Source organism: Callospermophilus lateralis, chromosome 1, assembly GCF_048772815.1.
Source record: "Callospermophilus lateralis isolate mCalLat2 chromosome 1, mCalLat2.hap1, whole genome shotgun sequence".
NCBI lineage: Eukaryota > Metazoa > Chordata > Mammalia > Rodentia > Sciuridae > Callospermophilus > Callospermophilus lateralis.
The window spans coordinates 157,692,125-157,708,177 of NC_135305.1; the positions used below are offsets into that span (position 1 = coordinate 157,692,125).

General features: G+C 52.7%; 2 protein-coding genes across 4 annotated transcripts in view; one reads left to right on the forward strand and one right to left on the reverse strand.

Annotated features, from left to right (window-relative positions):
* The window catches only part of Tmem120b (transmembrane protein 120B), a 45,090-nt gene extending 41,358 nt beyond the window's left edge, over nucleotides 1-3,732 (forward strand). For 2 of the 3 annotated variants that reach the window (XM_076848165.1, XM_076848318.1), the window contains one exon: nucleotides 87-3,732. In XM_076848165.1, the coding sequence (XP_076704280.1) occupies nucleotides 87-200 (114 nt within the window). In that variant the 3' untranslated portion in view covers nucleotides 201-3,732. The remainder of the gene's footprint in view (nucleotides 1-86) is intronic. The other variant, XM_076848240.1, reaches the window with a different exon arrangement.
* On the reverse strand, nucleotides 2,961-14,953 carry Rhof (ras homolog family member F, filopodia associated). The gene is made up of 5 exons (XM_076848422.1): nucleotides 14,797-14,953; nucleotides 14,452-14,539; nucleotides 5,766-5,875; nucleotides 5,546-5,680; nucleotides 2,961-4,448 (listed from the first exon to the last, which is right to left on the reverse strand). Exons 1-5 carry the CDS (start codon nucleotides 14,932-14,934, stop codon nucleotides 4,284-4,286), a joined length of 636 nt encoding a protein of 211 aa, XP_076704537.1. The 5' UTR covers nucleotides 14,935-14,953; the 3' UTR covers nucleotides 2,961-4,283.
* Between the last annotated feature and the right edge of the window lie 1,100 nt (nucleotides 14,954-16,053).

Here is a 16,053-nt window from a genome sequence, read left to right on the forward strand (position 1 = left end):
AGCAGGGGACTTGACCCAGCTTCTCTCTCCTCTCTACCCACCCTGCCCTCTGTGCTGCTGGGCGCTGCATCCCTGTGGGTCCGCAGGTGTTCGTGCTGGCTCTCACCTTCCTCGTCCTCTTCCTTGGCAATTTCCTGACTACGCTCAAGGTCGTGCACACCAAACTCCAGAAGAACAGAAACAAGACGAAGAAGCCATGAGCCTTGGACTTGACTGCATTCAAGGTTGGGTGCGCCAAATTCCAGAAGAACAGAAATGAGATGAAGAAGCCGTGAGCATCTCAACTTGTGTGCCCCTGGGGTCCCGGACTTTGAGACTACTGGGGATTCCTGTTGGCACCCTGGATGCCTGTCACTGGTGGCCAACAGCAGTAGGGGGGCCAGTGGCATTGCTGGGAGCAGGGCTGAGGCCCCCTCCCAAGCAGGACATGAGGAATGTGAAGCCCACCTCTCTGCACAGTATTAGTCTCCCTATTTATGACATATTTAATACCGGGTCCTCCCAACTTCCCTGGAATCTGAGGCCTTCCCTGCTGCTCTCAGCAATAGCTGAGACTGGGTCAGTCTTCCTAGGGGTGGGGCCCAAATCCTCAGGGAGCCCCTTTGTCCCCACCCCTGTCATTTGAATCCCCTCACGAAGGGGTTTGGATGTGCCTCGCAGGGGTTGGACTTATGCTGACTTGCTGCTTACCGCACCCCAGGCGCAGGGTGGAATGAAACCTTCTGGCATCCTGTGGAGCCCCCTCCCCTGGGCCCCAGCTGCCCCTGCTGTAAGCCCCCTCCGCGGCCCCCTGCCCTCAGTGATGGGGGATTATTTAAGTTCTCAGAGAACCACTGCCTGTGTTTGTCTCAAGTTTTTTGTGCTTCCTGAGTCACCTGCCTGCTGGTCCTTGGGAAAGTGGCCTTGCCTCCCTGGGACCTGAGGGCTCCGCCCCGTTGGAGTCACTGGGAGGGCTAGTCCTAGTGTGGGAGGGTTTAAGAAGTTGGCCACTAGAGGGCGCACCAGCCTCTGGGTTGTTAGAGTGACCCAGGTCGTTGATATTGGAAGTACCAGGCCATCCTTCAGGGTTTTCTGACCCCCTCCCTCAGCCCACCTTCCCAAGCGTACTACAAGTACTCAGGGCCTAGGAGCCACACACTCAGCTCTGGCTGGGACTTAAGCATCTCGGAGATGGCCCATTCCCCACCTCCCTCAGAGGTTCTGTAATACGTGAGAAAGGGGACAGTGAGCAGGCTCACTCCCAGAGGCCAGCCTGTGAGGCCAGAGCTGCTGTATGGGTACCCAGCCAGGTCTGTAGTGGGGAGGGTGAAGAAGCCAGCAGGTTCAGTTCAGTGCCTGCCCCTGCCCACCTATGCACAGGCTTCAGCTGCCTTTGACCATTTCCCTACACATCCACCCAGACCAGACCACATAGCTGGTACCCACAGACATGCTTCCAGAGGTTTGTCTGTGTGTCTTGTGTCTGTGTGTGTAAGGGGTTGAATCCAGTGCCTCACACATTCTAGGGTAGCACTCTACCACAGAGCCACATCCCCAGCCCTGCCTTTTTTAAAAAAAAAGAAAATTTAAATTTGTTCTAATTAGTTGTACATGACAGTAGAATGCATTTTGACACCTTGTACACAAAGGGAACACAAATTCTCCTTCCTCTGTCACACCAGTAGTGTATTGATACCTGTATGTAGGGTAATAATGTCTGTCTCATTGTATATCATCTGTCCCATCCCCACAGCCCCACCCCTACCCTCACTCCCCTCTGCATAATACAAAGTTTCTTCATTCTCCCCCTCTCTCCCATGGATCAGCATCTGCTTATCAGAGAAAATATTCAGACTTTGTTTTTTGGGAATTGGCTTTTTTCACTTAGGATGATATTCTCTAGTTCCATCCATTTACCTGAAAATGCCATAATTTCATTCTTCTTTAAGGCTGAGTAATATTCCATTGTGTATATGTACTCCACTTTCTTTATCCATTCATCTGTTGAAGGGCATCTAGGTTGGTTCCATAGTTTAGCTATTGTGAATTGAGCTGCTGTAAACATTGATGTGGCTGTGTCCTTGTGGTAGGCTGATTTTAAGTCCTTTGAATATGAACTGAGGAGTAGGATAGCCATCCCCAGCCCTTTTTATTTTTTACTTTATGTCAGGATCTGGCAAAGTTACCCAGGTTGGCCTCAAACTTGTGATACTCCTGCCTCAGCCTCCCAAGTAGCTGGGATTACAGGTATCTGCCCCTGTGCCCTGCTCAAAGGGGTTTTAAATTCTTTTAATTAGTTACATTTAAAAAACAATGCCCTCCCCACAGTGAGATTTCATATTAAAATCCAGATTTCTACTTCCTCTAGAAAAATGGAAAGAGCTGGACTCTGTGGTGAACACCTGTAATCCCAGGCACTCAGGAGGTTGAGACAGGAAGATCACAAGTTCAAAACCAGCCTGGGTAACTATAGCAAGAAAGTGTCTTAAAAAAAAAAGGTTGGCAGCCGGGCAACAGTGAGGTGCTAAGCAGCTGAGACCCTGTCTCTAAATAAATAAAAAAGTGCTATAGATGTGGCTCAGTGGTTGAGTGCCCCTGAGTTCAATCCCTGGTACCAAGGGAAAAAAGAAAAGGGCTGGGGATGTAGCTCAGTGGTAGAAAGCCCCTGAGGTCAATCCCCAGTACCCACCCCCGCCCACACACACACACACACAAAAGAAAAGATCCAACAGCATTCCCACAAGGTGAGATCAGGCACTGGCTCTCTGGTTTGGCAGTCCCACCATTCCCTTTACCCCTGCCCTACTCCCCTTGTTTGGATCTCTGTTCAGCCCTTTGTAGGCACCCAAGTTTGCCCAGCTGGGAGTTAGAAAACTCTTATCAAAGGCCAGACAATAAATGTTTTAGAGGCGAAGTTGTAGAGTAAAAGGAGCCAGTGCATACAAAAGTGAGTTTGGCGATGCCAATAAAACGTTTTATTTACAAAAATAGGTGGTAGCCTGATGTGGCCTGCAGCCATAGTTTGCTGACCTCCACCCTAAACCATCATTTGTCCATAAGGCCTTGGATTCTGTGAGAAGGAGAGGTCCTTGGATGACTCCCCAGGGGACAGCAGGGCCTTGGGGAACCTGGTGGGGTGGTTTTCAGAAGTCTCTTTCACTGGCACCCTGACTTCCCTGGAACAGACGAGGCAGGCAGCACTAGGGAGAACAAATGCCGGCCAAGATCATGGTACCATCTCAGGCAACACTGACTCTTAGGTTTACTCACAACCACACAGCTGTCTCAGGCATTAGAGCCATTGGGCACTTGTTTAAAAAGTCCTGGACGCCCAATCCCAGACCTTCTGAAAGGTTCAGGGTGTAGGCAGCTGGCTGGCAGGGACACAGGCAGGCTATGGGCCTGCATGGACAGGGGTTTTGATGTCAGTACTGGAAGGAGACCAGGATGGGGAGTTCTAAGCTCCACATCCTGATACAAGCAGGCTGTGAGGGGCATGTGGAAAGCCTATTTAAATGGACCCCTCCTGGGCCCCTGAAGATGGGAGACAATCCCAGGAGAGAACAGAGGTCTCCTCAGGCACTTTCCACCCCAAGTCCCTGGTGGGGTGTGAGTAGGGTCCAGAGGTAAGACCTGGAATAGGAGTCAGGGGAGTGACCCAGGGCATCTAACCTTTTGAGAGATCACTTTTTTCCCCCCTGGGCACACATGATGGTGCCCAATCTAAAGGCCGAGTTCTGCTGTGTGGGACAGAGGAGGAGGAAGAGGGAGAGGGAGGGTCTAGTGCCAGCCTCACTTCCAGGGCTGTTGCCTGTGTTCTCCTGATAGGCCCTGGCCCTGTGGTGACCCCGGAGGTCTGGGGGAAAGAAGGAAGAGGCTGGAGGATGCAGCCATACCTATCTTGGGAGGCCAGGGAGGAGGGTGACATAGAAGCAGCAAGTTTGAGGGGCACCGTGTGGAGTGGTGCCAAATCCCCACGTACTCACATGAAGTCCTACGTTTTAAGCATGAATTGGGTGTGCAAAGGGGGACACACAAGGGGGAGACCATGATAGGGCCCTCCTGAGTCTTGGGAACAAAAGCTGGTTCCAGGGTAGAGGGACATGTATCCGACTCCCTCAATCACTGCTACACTCTCTGTGAACCCGAAGGTAAGTTCACAGAAAGGAGAGAGTTCCAGAATGTTCTAAGAGTGCAGCCTGAGGTCCTAGGTGCCGCAGGGCTAGGGACGGGGCAGAATCCTAGGAGTGGTCTAGGCCTGGGTCCCTGACCCTATTAGTCCTGTCTTGAGGCCTGTGCCCGTGTCACAGCAGCAGGCATACCCGGCGTTGTTTCCGCCGCTGTGCTTTCTTCAGAGCACTGAGGGCCACCTTGGCGGCTTCTCGAAAGACGTCTTCCACGTTCTCCCGGAACTTGGCAGAACACTCCAAGTAGCGTGCAGCTCGGATCTGCTCGCAAGCACTCAGGCCCTGAGTGGGGGAGGAGGCATTATTAGATGAGGAGCCTGGGGCCTCCTGATACCTTGTTAGAGATTCACAGGCTGGGGGCTGGCTCTGGGGACTCTTCAGAGGTAGAGTCCTTGGCTGGGACTCCTTCCCTTCTCCATCCTAGGACCAGTCCTCACCAGTGTGTGTGGATGGACTTTAGGGCTCTCTGGTATCCCCACACTGACTACCACCCCTGGTACAAGCCCCGTGTTGGCCTCCACCCCAGCCTCTCTCCAGCTCCAGGGAACTGGGGCTGGGGTGGTTTTTCCCAGCCCGTGAGGAAAGGTGGGAGGCTCCAAGACAGAGACTACCTCTTCCTAGACACCTGTCTCCCTCTCTTCTCTGACAGCACAATTTAAGCCACTGAGTTTTTTGAGTTAAAAACAAACAAAACAAATTATTTTAAAAATAAATTAGTCATTATTAAGCTTATTCCTTTTATTAAAGTTTCTTTATTAAATTATTTTTGTGTTCCTTTTATTCTAACTATTTTCACATGCCTCATCCCTAAAACTGCAAGGCTTGGGTTTGCTGTGACTCTCAGAGGCTCCAGAGGACACCCAATTTCAAATGAGGACTGCACTCCTGGACGCCCTGGGTACAGGGCAGGATGGAGTTGATAGGGCAGACTCTTGGTCCTCAGTGACTGGGCTGGATCTTGACTCCACTTTCAGGTTGCTGAACCTGAAACCTGAAACCATGGGCAAGTTGTTGAACCTCCCTGGGCCTCAGTTTCTCCCATGTGAACTGAGGGAGGTTATTAGGACCCGTCTCAGAAACGTAAGAATCAAATGAGGGAAGTAATGTCAAGTGCTCAGATCCATAAGCTATCAGCTTTAAAATTATTTAAAATTATTCTTAGAATCTTGCTTGCTTCAGCTCCCAGAAAGGCCACTGAGGCACCCCAGTTACACAGCTCAAAAGTCTGGAGGTCTTTCTGCCATAGTTATGTGCCATGGTGGGGGTGTTTTCAGAAGTCTCTTTTGCTGGCACCCTGACCTCCTTGGAAAGGGCTGAGGCAGGCAGCACTGGAGAGACCTTGGCCTATGGCTGTGGGTGGGGTTGAGGTCCTGGCCCACCTGTGTGTAGGTGATGGGCTCCAGCTGGGCCGCCCGGAGCTTCCGCAGCTGCTCTTTATCCTTTCTCAGGTCTGTCTTGCAACCGATGAGCACCATGGGGGTCCCTCGGCAGAAATGTGTGACCTCAGGGAACCACTGTGGAAGGAGGAGGCAGAGTATCAGGGCTGGGGCTATCCTGATTCCATGGCCCCTACCCTCAAAGGCAGGCTGGGGGCCTCACCTTGATGAGGACATTGTCATAGCTGGTGGGGTTCATGACATCATAGCAGATGAGCACAAGGTGGGTGTTCTGGTAGGAGAGGGGCCGCAGCCGGTCGTAGTCTTCCTGCCCTGAAACCAGAGGGTGGCATCAGATAGGCACATATCTCTGTCTGCTGGAGCCCCCTTGTCTAGGCTTCCATGAGTGGAGTGGGGGTGCCCTCTGGGCCTCAGTTTTCTATAGAATGGGGCAGTAGATTACATGAAAACAAGCCCATGCACTGCTCAGAGTCAAGTGATGGCAGGTTAAGTGTTGGAAAAACTGCTAGTAACTCTGCAGACCTTGAGTGCACTTCCCCTGCCTGATGCTCGGGGTAAAAGCTCGGACTCTGGGGCCCCCACCCCTGAGATTCAGACCCATGGGGGCCCAGGAGGGTCCTCAAGGCCCAGAGCCTGTGTGGGCTTCAGCCTCTAGTCTCCTTGGTTCTGCCATGATTGACTGGATTCCTCCTGCCCATGCTCACAGATGCCAGGAGGTGGAGGATTGCTGGAAAAAGCAGCAAGCAGCCCTTCTTGACCCTGCAGCCTCCATCATCTCAGCTGTACATCAGGCCCACCTGGGAACAGGGAACAATCCTGGAGCCCACATTCCCTGACCACAGTGGGATCAGAACCCAGAAGCTGGGCTTCCATGTGGCTGGATTCTTAGGCTTTTACTTAAAAGTTTGGGGGGTAACTTTTTATGTTGACAGTTTCAACTTACAGAAAAATTGCAACAAAGAGTGTAAAGCACTCCCTACTCAGATTCACAGTGTTTATGTTTTACCCCACTTGCTTTTTATATATATAAACACCTTTTGTCTCAGAACCAGTGAGAGCTAGTTGCAGATACTCTAGTCTTTACAGCTGAGAAATGATTTCCTAAGAACAGGGGCTTCTCTTACCTGCCACACTGCAATGTCAAACCCAGGAAGCCACGCAGACCCTGGACTCTGATCCAATCCCCAGGCCATGTTAGAGTTTGCCCATTTACCAATAATGTCCTTTATTTTTTTCCTAGTCCAGGATCTAGCCAGGATTGGACATCTTCCTTAGTCCCAATGCCTTGGTGTTCTTCTAAAACTTCCATAGTGAGAAGTTCAAGCCTCATAAGCAACCCCCACAGCTACCTCTGCAGAAAGGCTCTGTGGTGTCCTTCCACTGAACAAGGACATGGAGGCCCAGGAATCTCCCCACCCTGCAGGTAGGAGTGCCCTAATGACACTAGTCTGCCCTCCGCTCCTTCCCTGCCGAAGTCCTCTCAGGACAAGTGGCCTCTGCGTGGAGCACAGCCAGGCCATGTCCCCCCAGTTACTCTCTCCTGGCTCCCCCTCCATCCATGGACCCTGAAGGCCCTCAGCCAGCTCCACTGCACCACAGTGCTGAAGGTCATGGGCACTAGAGACAGACCAGACAGGAGTTCAAATCCCAGTTGCCTCTCACTTTCTATGTGACCTTGACTTTGGATACCTGGGGGGGCCTGTTTCCCCACCCGGAAGAGACGTCTTAATAAAACCTGCTTCATGGGACTGACCCCAGCCAATGTACCCAGTGCTTGGGGGTCATGAGGGTATGGACAAAAAGCCACAGCTATGACAATGATTAGGCCAGGATTATCCCCGGGGTCCTTCAACCAAAGTTCCCCTAACCCTGGGAAAGGGGTGAAGGCTCAGACCCATCACCCCTCCCCACCTGGAGGCTGGAGATTACCTGTGAGACATACCTCCAGCATGCTGCTCCACATGTGTCCCCAAACTGTTCCTTCTCCTAACCTCTGTCCATGTCTTTCTAGGCCTGTGCTGTCCTGTAGGGCAGTCAGTGGCCTGCTCCATCTGGCTATTTAGACTCAAATTAGCATTTAAGAATTCAGTTCCTCAGTTGCACTAGCTACATTCCAAGTAACTGACTGCCACATGGGGACAGTGGCTACAGCAATGGGTAGCACAGGTATAGAGCACCCCTACCACTGTAGAAAGTCCTTTGGACGGCTGGTTCTGAGACCCACCCCGCCCCGCCCCACTTTTCCCCACCACCATCTATTCCCTGGTCTCCTGTAGCCCTTGATGAATCCATTCTCCAACTCGCTGTTGGAGTGATCGTGAAGCACCAATTAGATCCTACTCACCTCTCCACAGCAGAAACACCTCCAATGGCTCCCTACTATCCTTTGTACAAAATCTAAACATCTCCCAATGGTCCACCGACTTGGTCTCCCTCTACACCTGCTTGCCCACTGCAGTTCACTCCAGGGTACCAACTCCATTTCTCAAGCCCACCAAGCCCTTGTGCCTCAGAGCCTTTGTGCTCACTGTCCCCAATGCCTGGAATGTTCTTTCCTCATTGCTTTCTCCCCCCCCACCCCGACTTTTCTTCATTGCATGTTTTTGGCACACATTCAGACTATATTATTTCCTTTTTTAGGTTTCCTGCCTACTTTCTACTTCTACTTTCATAAAATACCTTATATGTCCCCTAGCTTCTAGAGTGCTTCTGTCTATAAGTAATAAAGAAATCCTTACACTACAACTTCATATGATAGGAAAACGATGAATACAGTCAGCCCTCCACAATGTCAGGTCCTGTATCCACAGAAACAACCTCAGTTAGAAACTAGGAAAAAAAAATTGCATCTGTATTGAATGTGTACAGATTTTTTTCTTGTCATTATTCCTTAAACAATAACAGCTATTTACAAGGCACTGACATCGTATGAGGTATTATAAGTAATTTAGAGATGATTTAAAGTCATGGGGGTTGGTCATAGGTTATATGCAAATATTTCCCTGTTTTATACCAGAGACTTAAGCATCAGTGAATTTAGGAATCTGTGGGTGGTCACGGATCCAGAAGGAGGACTATCTTCCCATTTCTTAGAAAGATATAGAAGGGTTGTGCCCAAACTCCCTGAATCTGTGACTGAGCCAGGAGTCGATCCCAGTTTGTGAAATTCCAAATGGAATATTCCTTCTGCTGATACAAATGAATGCTTTCTGGTTTTATATTTTGCAAAATCAGGCTCTGGGTATGGTGGTGCATGCCATTTAACTATGGAGGCTAAGGCAGGAGGACTGCAGGTTCCAGGCTAGCCTAGAAAATTTAGCGAGACCTTACCTCAAAATAAAAATTAAAAAGGGTTGGGGGTGTAGTTAAATGGTAGAGACCTTCTGGGTCTAATCCCCAGTACAAAACAAAAACATTCTGGGCCTCTAGGATGTTAACAGTGGGTTCCAGAAATTCTGCATCAGGGAACCAGCCACTATAATATGGGGCCCAGGACACTCTGGCCATCTCCCCTCCATTCTCTCCTCCCGTTTTCTCCAGGGCAGACTCACCCTGGGCTTGAACACCACCTGCTCTGACTGGACTTCCTTCAGCCTGCTTTTCAAGGTTGTCTCTTACCAGGCTCCTGATGGCTTCTGTGGGCACACCCCCATCGCCGTCCTTAGAAACTGACTTGTTTACCGTCTCCCTGTAGACTGTGCGTACACGAGGGCAGGGACCATGTCTGTCTTTAAAAATAATTCCTGGCACCCAGAGGCATCGAGGAAATACTGGCTAACTACTGTGTTCAAGTTGTTCAGCTCTTGGCAAAGGCAACAGAGATGAGGGCTGAGATGTGCCCACTGTGTTTAGCAATTACAGGCTGCGGTGACAGAAGGAGTGGTCTCAGTGGAGATGTTGAGGGCGGCAGCCAGGCTGCAGGGGACTGAAGGAGGAAGTCTCACCACGAGGGCTGAGAACAATCACACCCAGCCTGCCCCCTACACAGGTGCTGCTCTGGCTGGCCCCTCTTCCAGAAGGCTCTTCCAACAGGTAGCAGCCTGGCTTACTTCCCCCTTTCTTTCCTGTCTCCTCCAGGAGACCTTTGCTGACTGCCCTCAAACAGCAGCCTCCTTGACAGTTTGACCTGTGACAGAAGCTTTATTTCACTTCACAGCACAAATGGCTACCTAATATGCCAATACTTTTCTCTTTTCTGTTTGTCTGCTCCTGAGCACGGGGGCTGTCTCTGCATTGTTCACTGTGGCATTCTCTGGAACACAGGTAAGCTCAATAAATGTTTGGTGACTTCAGGAACGAAGGGGGAGCTGTGCCCCCACATGCCCTCCAGCGCCTGCTCACAAGGGCATCTGGTTTCCTGGCCTGTGCTAATTCCAGCAGCGGCCCAGGGGGTAAGCCAGGCACAGAAAGCTCTTCCTGTTAAGGCTGAGGCAGCCTCTGTCAGGGTCAGAGGCAGACATCCTGTGAACTGGAGCACCAGCTCAGTCCCTAGGGCCCAGGTCAGCTGCTTGCAGGCCACTCAGAGCACTAGCTCTCCCTGGCAACCTTCCCCCATAGGAATTAACTCCTGGCCCTCAGTTTCCTCATCTGCAAAATGGCCATGTGAAAAGCAGGTATGCTTCAATGACAGCAATCGTAAGGGTGGTTAATAACTACAGTAGTCATCATGAACACTTATCCCATCCAAAGCCCTTTCCCTGAATGAACTCAGCCTTTCTCACAACCCTACAAGGTAAACACTACTGTTGTCCCATTTTACAAATAGAAAAACTGAAGCACAAAGAGTGAAGTGACTTGCCAAAGTCACCCAGCTAATGGGAAGTTTTATAAACGACAGAGGACTATACAGGTACCTTTCTCTCAACCCACCCCAGAAGGTACGGAACACGTGTCAACCCACACACTCCAGCCCTGACCAGGTAAGGAAACGTGGCTGCAGACACAGTCACCTCAAGAAAGAGGGACTCTGGGAGGAGACAAACAGCCAGCCCAGACCCTAGCACTCCTCCAGAGTGTCTTCCTGGCCTAAATTCACCAGTTTAGCTCTCCCTAGGATTTACTCTGAGCCCCTCAGAAGGCCTAGGGCTGTAGACGAGGCACTTCTATGTGCTGCTGACCCCTGCCTCCCAGGGAGGGGTGGACTGCATGTCCAGGCTGCACTGAGATGCACATTCCAGGACCTCGACACCCTCCTTTCCTGGGCCTCATTTCTTTATCTGAGAAAGGGGGTGATGCTGCCCTGAGTTGGGAAGTAAAAGGCCTGCAGGCCATGCAAGGCCAGGCAGAGGTGAGGGGCTGCTGTGATGGTTCCTACGGAAATAGAAACTTCCAAGGGAAGTTAGGAGCCTGGGTGGAGTTCCAGCCCAGGAATCTTTAGACTCATAGCTTTAGGGGACTTCCCAGACATGAGGTGATACCACTGCCCTTCCCCATTTTGCCCACAATGATGCCAAGGCTTACAGGGGCCAAGTCACTTGCTCAGCCATGTAGAGCTGCCACCTAGCCTCCATGATGGGCTTGGAGGTTAAAAACATTCCAGTGTCCTGTGCAAAAGGATATATTTATTTCTCATGAGAAAAGGTCTCTGGGCCCAAGCTCCCTTGAAGCCTCCCATTCTTCCTACAGTCAGTGTGGGGCAGGGCGGAAGTGAGGTTTTCACCCAACCTGGGGGTATTTCCTGCATGGGATGGAGCTCTGCCTCTGTAACCCTCTTTCTGGGGCAAGAGTCCCTAATGCCCAAAGCTGGGTTGAGGAGAGAAAGAGTGTCACTGTGCTACAGTGGCTGTCCCCAAATCTGCTGGAGGACATGCACAGAGCAGGTGGTTCCCAGCTCTGTCCAGGGCGTTGGACAGGGGAGAGGTGTAGGCGGCCTGAGAAGGGGAAGCTGCAAGAGGAGGAACCCACTCCTACTAGCTGTGCTGGGGCCCTCCCACCTGCATTTCCTCCCTAGGGAGAGGAGTAGCTGGGGCAGCCCAGATCCTCAGCCAGAACCATGTTCTGACTGGTCCCCAGCTTTGGCTGGCTCCAGGGCTCCACAGCACCCTCACCTCTAATTCCTTGTCTTAGCAGCTCCTTTGCCCCCCTCTTTTCCTACTGTTCCCATCTCAGGCTCCCCACCCACTCTGTGCCCCTTTCACCCTGGATCCCATCCCCAGGCCCAAGAGTGCAGTCTCTAGTTGGTGTTGCAGCCCCTTCCTCGCCTTGCCATCCTGCCCAGGAACCTTCAGGCCTCACCACAGCTTCCTGCCTCTGAGGATGTCAGGGTGGGGCCAGGCTACTAGAGCAATGGGTGCTCTGGGCCCCACCCTCTCTCCACCTCTGAGCAGAGGGTGCTCTGTCAGACCACTGGGTGTCTGTAACTGCTTCCGCAGGATGGAGACAGGCAGCCAGACTGGCCTTGCACGCGGGCACTGTGGGCAAGGTCCTGGCACCGCCCACAGCTGTCACTTGGTCGGGTGTGTTGAGAAATTCAGCCACCCTGGGGCCACTCAATTCCCATAGCTCTGGTCACCACTGATGGGGAAGATGCCCCTCTCCCTCACCAGGGCTAATCCATCATTCTGGAACTTTCTACAACATTTACTAGACTCATCTCTACTCCATCCATTCCCCTCCCCTCCTTAGCCTCCTCCTTCCTCTCGATGATCATCTGGCCAGCCTTTTCTGCCCAGTTCTCCCAGTATCCATCCTCCCTCCCCATAGTAGAGCTGAATGGCCGCCAACATTCAGATGTATTATTCATTCATTCCACGGTCATTTCCTGAGTTGCCTCTACGACAAGCACTTGATACATAGGAGGAATGACCCGGGCTCATCCCTGCACTGCTTACCAACCAGGGAGTTTCCTCCCACTAGCAGGGCTTCCCCGGTCACAGTGGCTACTCTTGAGGGAGCAGCTAGATTCCTTCCCCACTGAGAATCCCTCCTTGATCTACTGTGCTGACTATGAGGACACCTCCCTGATACACATACATCCATGGAGGGCACAAAACCCAGCACTGCTTTTCTGCAGCTTGGAAGAGTCTTGCCAGGAAGATGGCTGTTCCCCGTACATAGAGCTCTTGGGCCTTGGATCCTAAAGCACAGGCTTGGGCTGGGTCCTGGGCCTTGAATGGCAGGAGGATTTAATTAAATCTCAGTGACAACATGTATCTTCCTCAGAGCCAGCTGCTGTGTGAAGTGCCACACATCATATTATTCTGATTTAATTCTCATAACCATTTTAGCCCTGATGGCAGATGAGAAAACTGGATGTTCCCAATGATACCCAGCCAGTGGAGCCCAGTTTAACTCCAAAACAGGTGGCAGGGAGCTGTGGACAGGACCATCACTGCACAGCACTCACAAGCTTCTAATGACAGTTAACAGACACTCCCTCCATCCCTCCGGAAGGGCCTCTTATTACAAACTCTTCCACCAAGTAGCAACTTTCTGGAACCTTCACATGACAATCTACTCCAAGGTGTTCTTTGAGCATCTTTCTCTGGGTGAAGCCAGAAACCAGAAGTGACCTCTGTTTCTGGTCTGATGGGGGAGGTTGCCCTGAACAGAAAACTCTGGTATCTAACAGGAGAGGCCTGGCAGAGGGAGGAGGAGAGAGCAAACTCCCCTCTCCTCTCCCAGAGCCTCAGGTTGAAAGCAAGCTCTCTCCCCCTCCCCCCAGCACTCCACTCATAAAGCCCTGCCCATCCCTGGCTCCTGAACAAGAAATGTGAAAATAAAAGTATCCCAGACATATTTGTACTGTCCTCTGGACCTTGCCTTGGGAGTTCCTTTGGCTTTCCCAGCTCACCTAGGCCTGGAGGCATGGCTCTTCTCTGCAGGCAGTCCTGCAGGGCCCTCATCCAAAAGCAGGGATCTTCAGAGGCTACTGTAAGGGTGGGTCACTCCTACAAGCAAAGCCTGCTCACCGCAGGAATAGAGGAGAGGTCTGGGCCAGGGGACAGCCTTTGTCCAAGGGGAATGTCTAGATTAAGGCTTCATCTAGAAGGGTCAGAGACTTCACCTCACATGCACAAAGCTTGGTAGGCAGGGGAAGGGACACTTGGTGACACAGTTCCACCCAAGTCAATGATGACTGAGTCACAGAACTGGGTGAGGTTCCACCTGGGAATCCCAACCTTTGCTCTCCAACGCTGAGGTCACCCAGAATCGAGCAGGGTCTTCCCACTGTTTCTCCCATCCCCCCAATTCAATTCTCATGCCTCTGGCCAGAAAACCATAAACCCCCCTGTGAGGAGCTGCAGGTGTTAGAGCCTTATTTGGGGCCTATGTTTCCTAGAGGTCTCCTCTTTCTTCCTCAGTTCATTTTCTTAAGCTGTCTGGTTTTTCCTCCAGACAAACCAGGAAAGCACAAAGTCAACTGTAGCTACAGATTTCCAGAACCAGGGACTGCAGTCCATGGAATCCCAGAAGCAAGGGACACAGACACAGAACTGCCAGCCACAGCATGCCAGTACCCGGTTTGGATGGGGAGCTGACTATCCTAGAATCACAGGATTCAGAAAGGCAGCTCAGAGTCTCCCTGGGGACTCAAATCCGCAGCCCACAGAATCTTCAGAGACCACAGCAAGTAATGCATGAAATCCTGGAACCACGGAAGGCAGAAGCGCTGCCCACGTTTTCTAGAACCACAGGAGAGAAACAAACCAGGCAGGGGGGAGGGGGGCTCTCAGCACAGACATGGGAGGGTGGCCCAGGAATTCACCTCATCCTATTTCCTCCATTTACAGGTGGGACGGTTCGGTTGGTGGTTTCGGCCTCGAAGCTAGCAGATCTATGCTGCCTCCTGGTCTGATGGAGCAGCAAGGCTGGGCAGAGGCTGCCAGATCAGGATGCCCCAGCGGGGAAACCCCTGGAGAGCAAACTGTGCTCTTTGGGGCACTTACCAGCCGTGTCGTAGAGGTTCAGGGTTACCTCCTTGTTGCCCACTGTCACGCTGGCCGTGTACTTCTCAAATACTGACGGGGCGTACTGCTGTAGGAGGAAGAGCAGGGGTGGTCTTTAGGGGGTGCGGCGGGGGCCCAGGGTCCGGCTGAACCCCCACTGCCTACCAATCTCACCCCATCCAGCTCAGTGCTCCCAGACCCCTGGGCTCTGGAATTCCCATGGGATTACCCGGAGTGGCAGCCGCCTCTAAAGGCTCAGGACCTCGGGGACCTTCGAGTCGAGGCCTGAGGATGTCCCTCACCCCCAGTGGTCCCAAGCCCCTCCCACCCACCGGGGGGCCTCACCTCGGGAAAGGAGCCCTGGCTGTACACCATGAGCAGCGACGTCTTACCGCAGCCGCCGTCACCCACGATTACGATCTTCAGCTCCTTCTTGCCCGGGCGCGGAGCCGCGGTCGGGGCTGGGGCCCCGGGGGTGTCCATAGCCCGGAGCCAGCTGCACTGGAGGCTGCGCCCGGCGAAGCCGGCTAAGAGGTCGATGCCGGGGCGGGGCTAAGGAGGCCCCGCCCCCGAGCCAGCACCACCTCCACCAGGCAGCCTCCCGAGCCCACCTCCGGCTTGTTTCCTTTCTACCAGGGTCCCGGCCCAGGGTCACTTCCAATTCCCAGGGAAACTGAGGCAGCTGAGAAAAATGGTGCTGGCTCGTAAGCGCAGTTCCCCCTCCCATCCCGGCGCGTCAAGGCGCGCCCCCAGCGGGCAAGGCTGGATCGGTTCCGCTGCTCCACTACCCGCACCCCTGATTGGCAGGCTCCGCCTTTCTGGCGAGGACCCTCTGATTGGCCATCTCGGCCGCCCCCCTTGGACAGGAACTTATTTATTGGAGGATTGTACCCCTAGCAGCCGGGTTCTAGGAGCCCGAGTTTCAAGCTCTGGGGAAAGCCCCCATCTCTGGCTATGTAGCATGGCCGAAACCAGCCCCTGGCCTATTTCCCTATAAGATGTAGTTACGGTGGTGCCGGGAGGCTATGGCACAGGGATCGTGTCTGCTCACCTAGGCTGGCCCTGACCCTCAGGGGACCTTGGTGCGCTTGCTGGCTAGCGGTGAGGAATGGCAGTTACCTACGTCCCCCCACTTCCCTAGGTCTGCAGGGAGGAAGCCTGGCGCCCTCTGTCGAGACCAGGCTTTGGAGTGGGCCTCAGGTGAAAGGCTTTCTAGGGTTAGTACCCAAACATCTTCCTTCCTGCAGGGGCCAGAGGCGTGAAACCAGCCAGACATCGTGGGGGAAGGGGCAAGCCAAGGAAGACCTACTTGGATGAATATGTCTCACCAAGAAATGTTAAGTGTTCTGCCCAGTAGCCTTACATCCATCACCCAAGGACTCCTATCCCCTGACCAAAACCACTGTTGGTTTGAGAGCTTACGACAATGCAGGTACTATCAGGCTAGCTGGCTGAGACCACTCGTGGCCATCCCTTCCCTGTGTTACCGTGGGCCGACTGTCCCCTACTCAAGCAAGGACTGGAGGGAGATGGCTATCCTCAGTAGTAACAAAGCATGGTCGAATGACGTGGTCCTCCCTGCTGGGGTAGGTAAAGCTGGTG

What these genes read in the sequence shown, in the direction of transcription:
- Rhof (XM_076848422.1), bottom strand. Translation starts at nt 14,934, where the DNA reads ATGGACACCCCCGGGGCCCCAGCCCCGACCGCGGCTCCGCGCCCGGGC. An exon ending in GCCAGGGCTCCTTTCCCGAG is followed by an intron (nt 14,540 to 14,796) that starts GTGAGGCCCCCC and finishes TTCCTCCTACAG; the next exon opens with CAGTACGCCCCGTCAGTATT. An exon ending in GAACCTCTACGACACGGCTG is followed by an intron (nt 5,876 to 14,451) that starts GTAAGTGCCCCA and finishes CTCTGGTTTCAG; the next exon opens with GGCAGGAAGACTACGACCGG.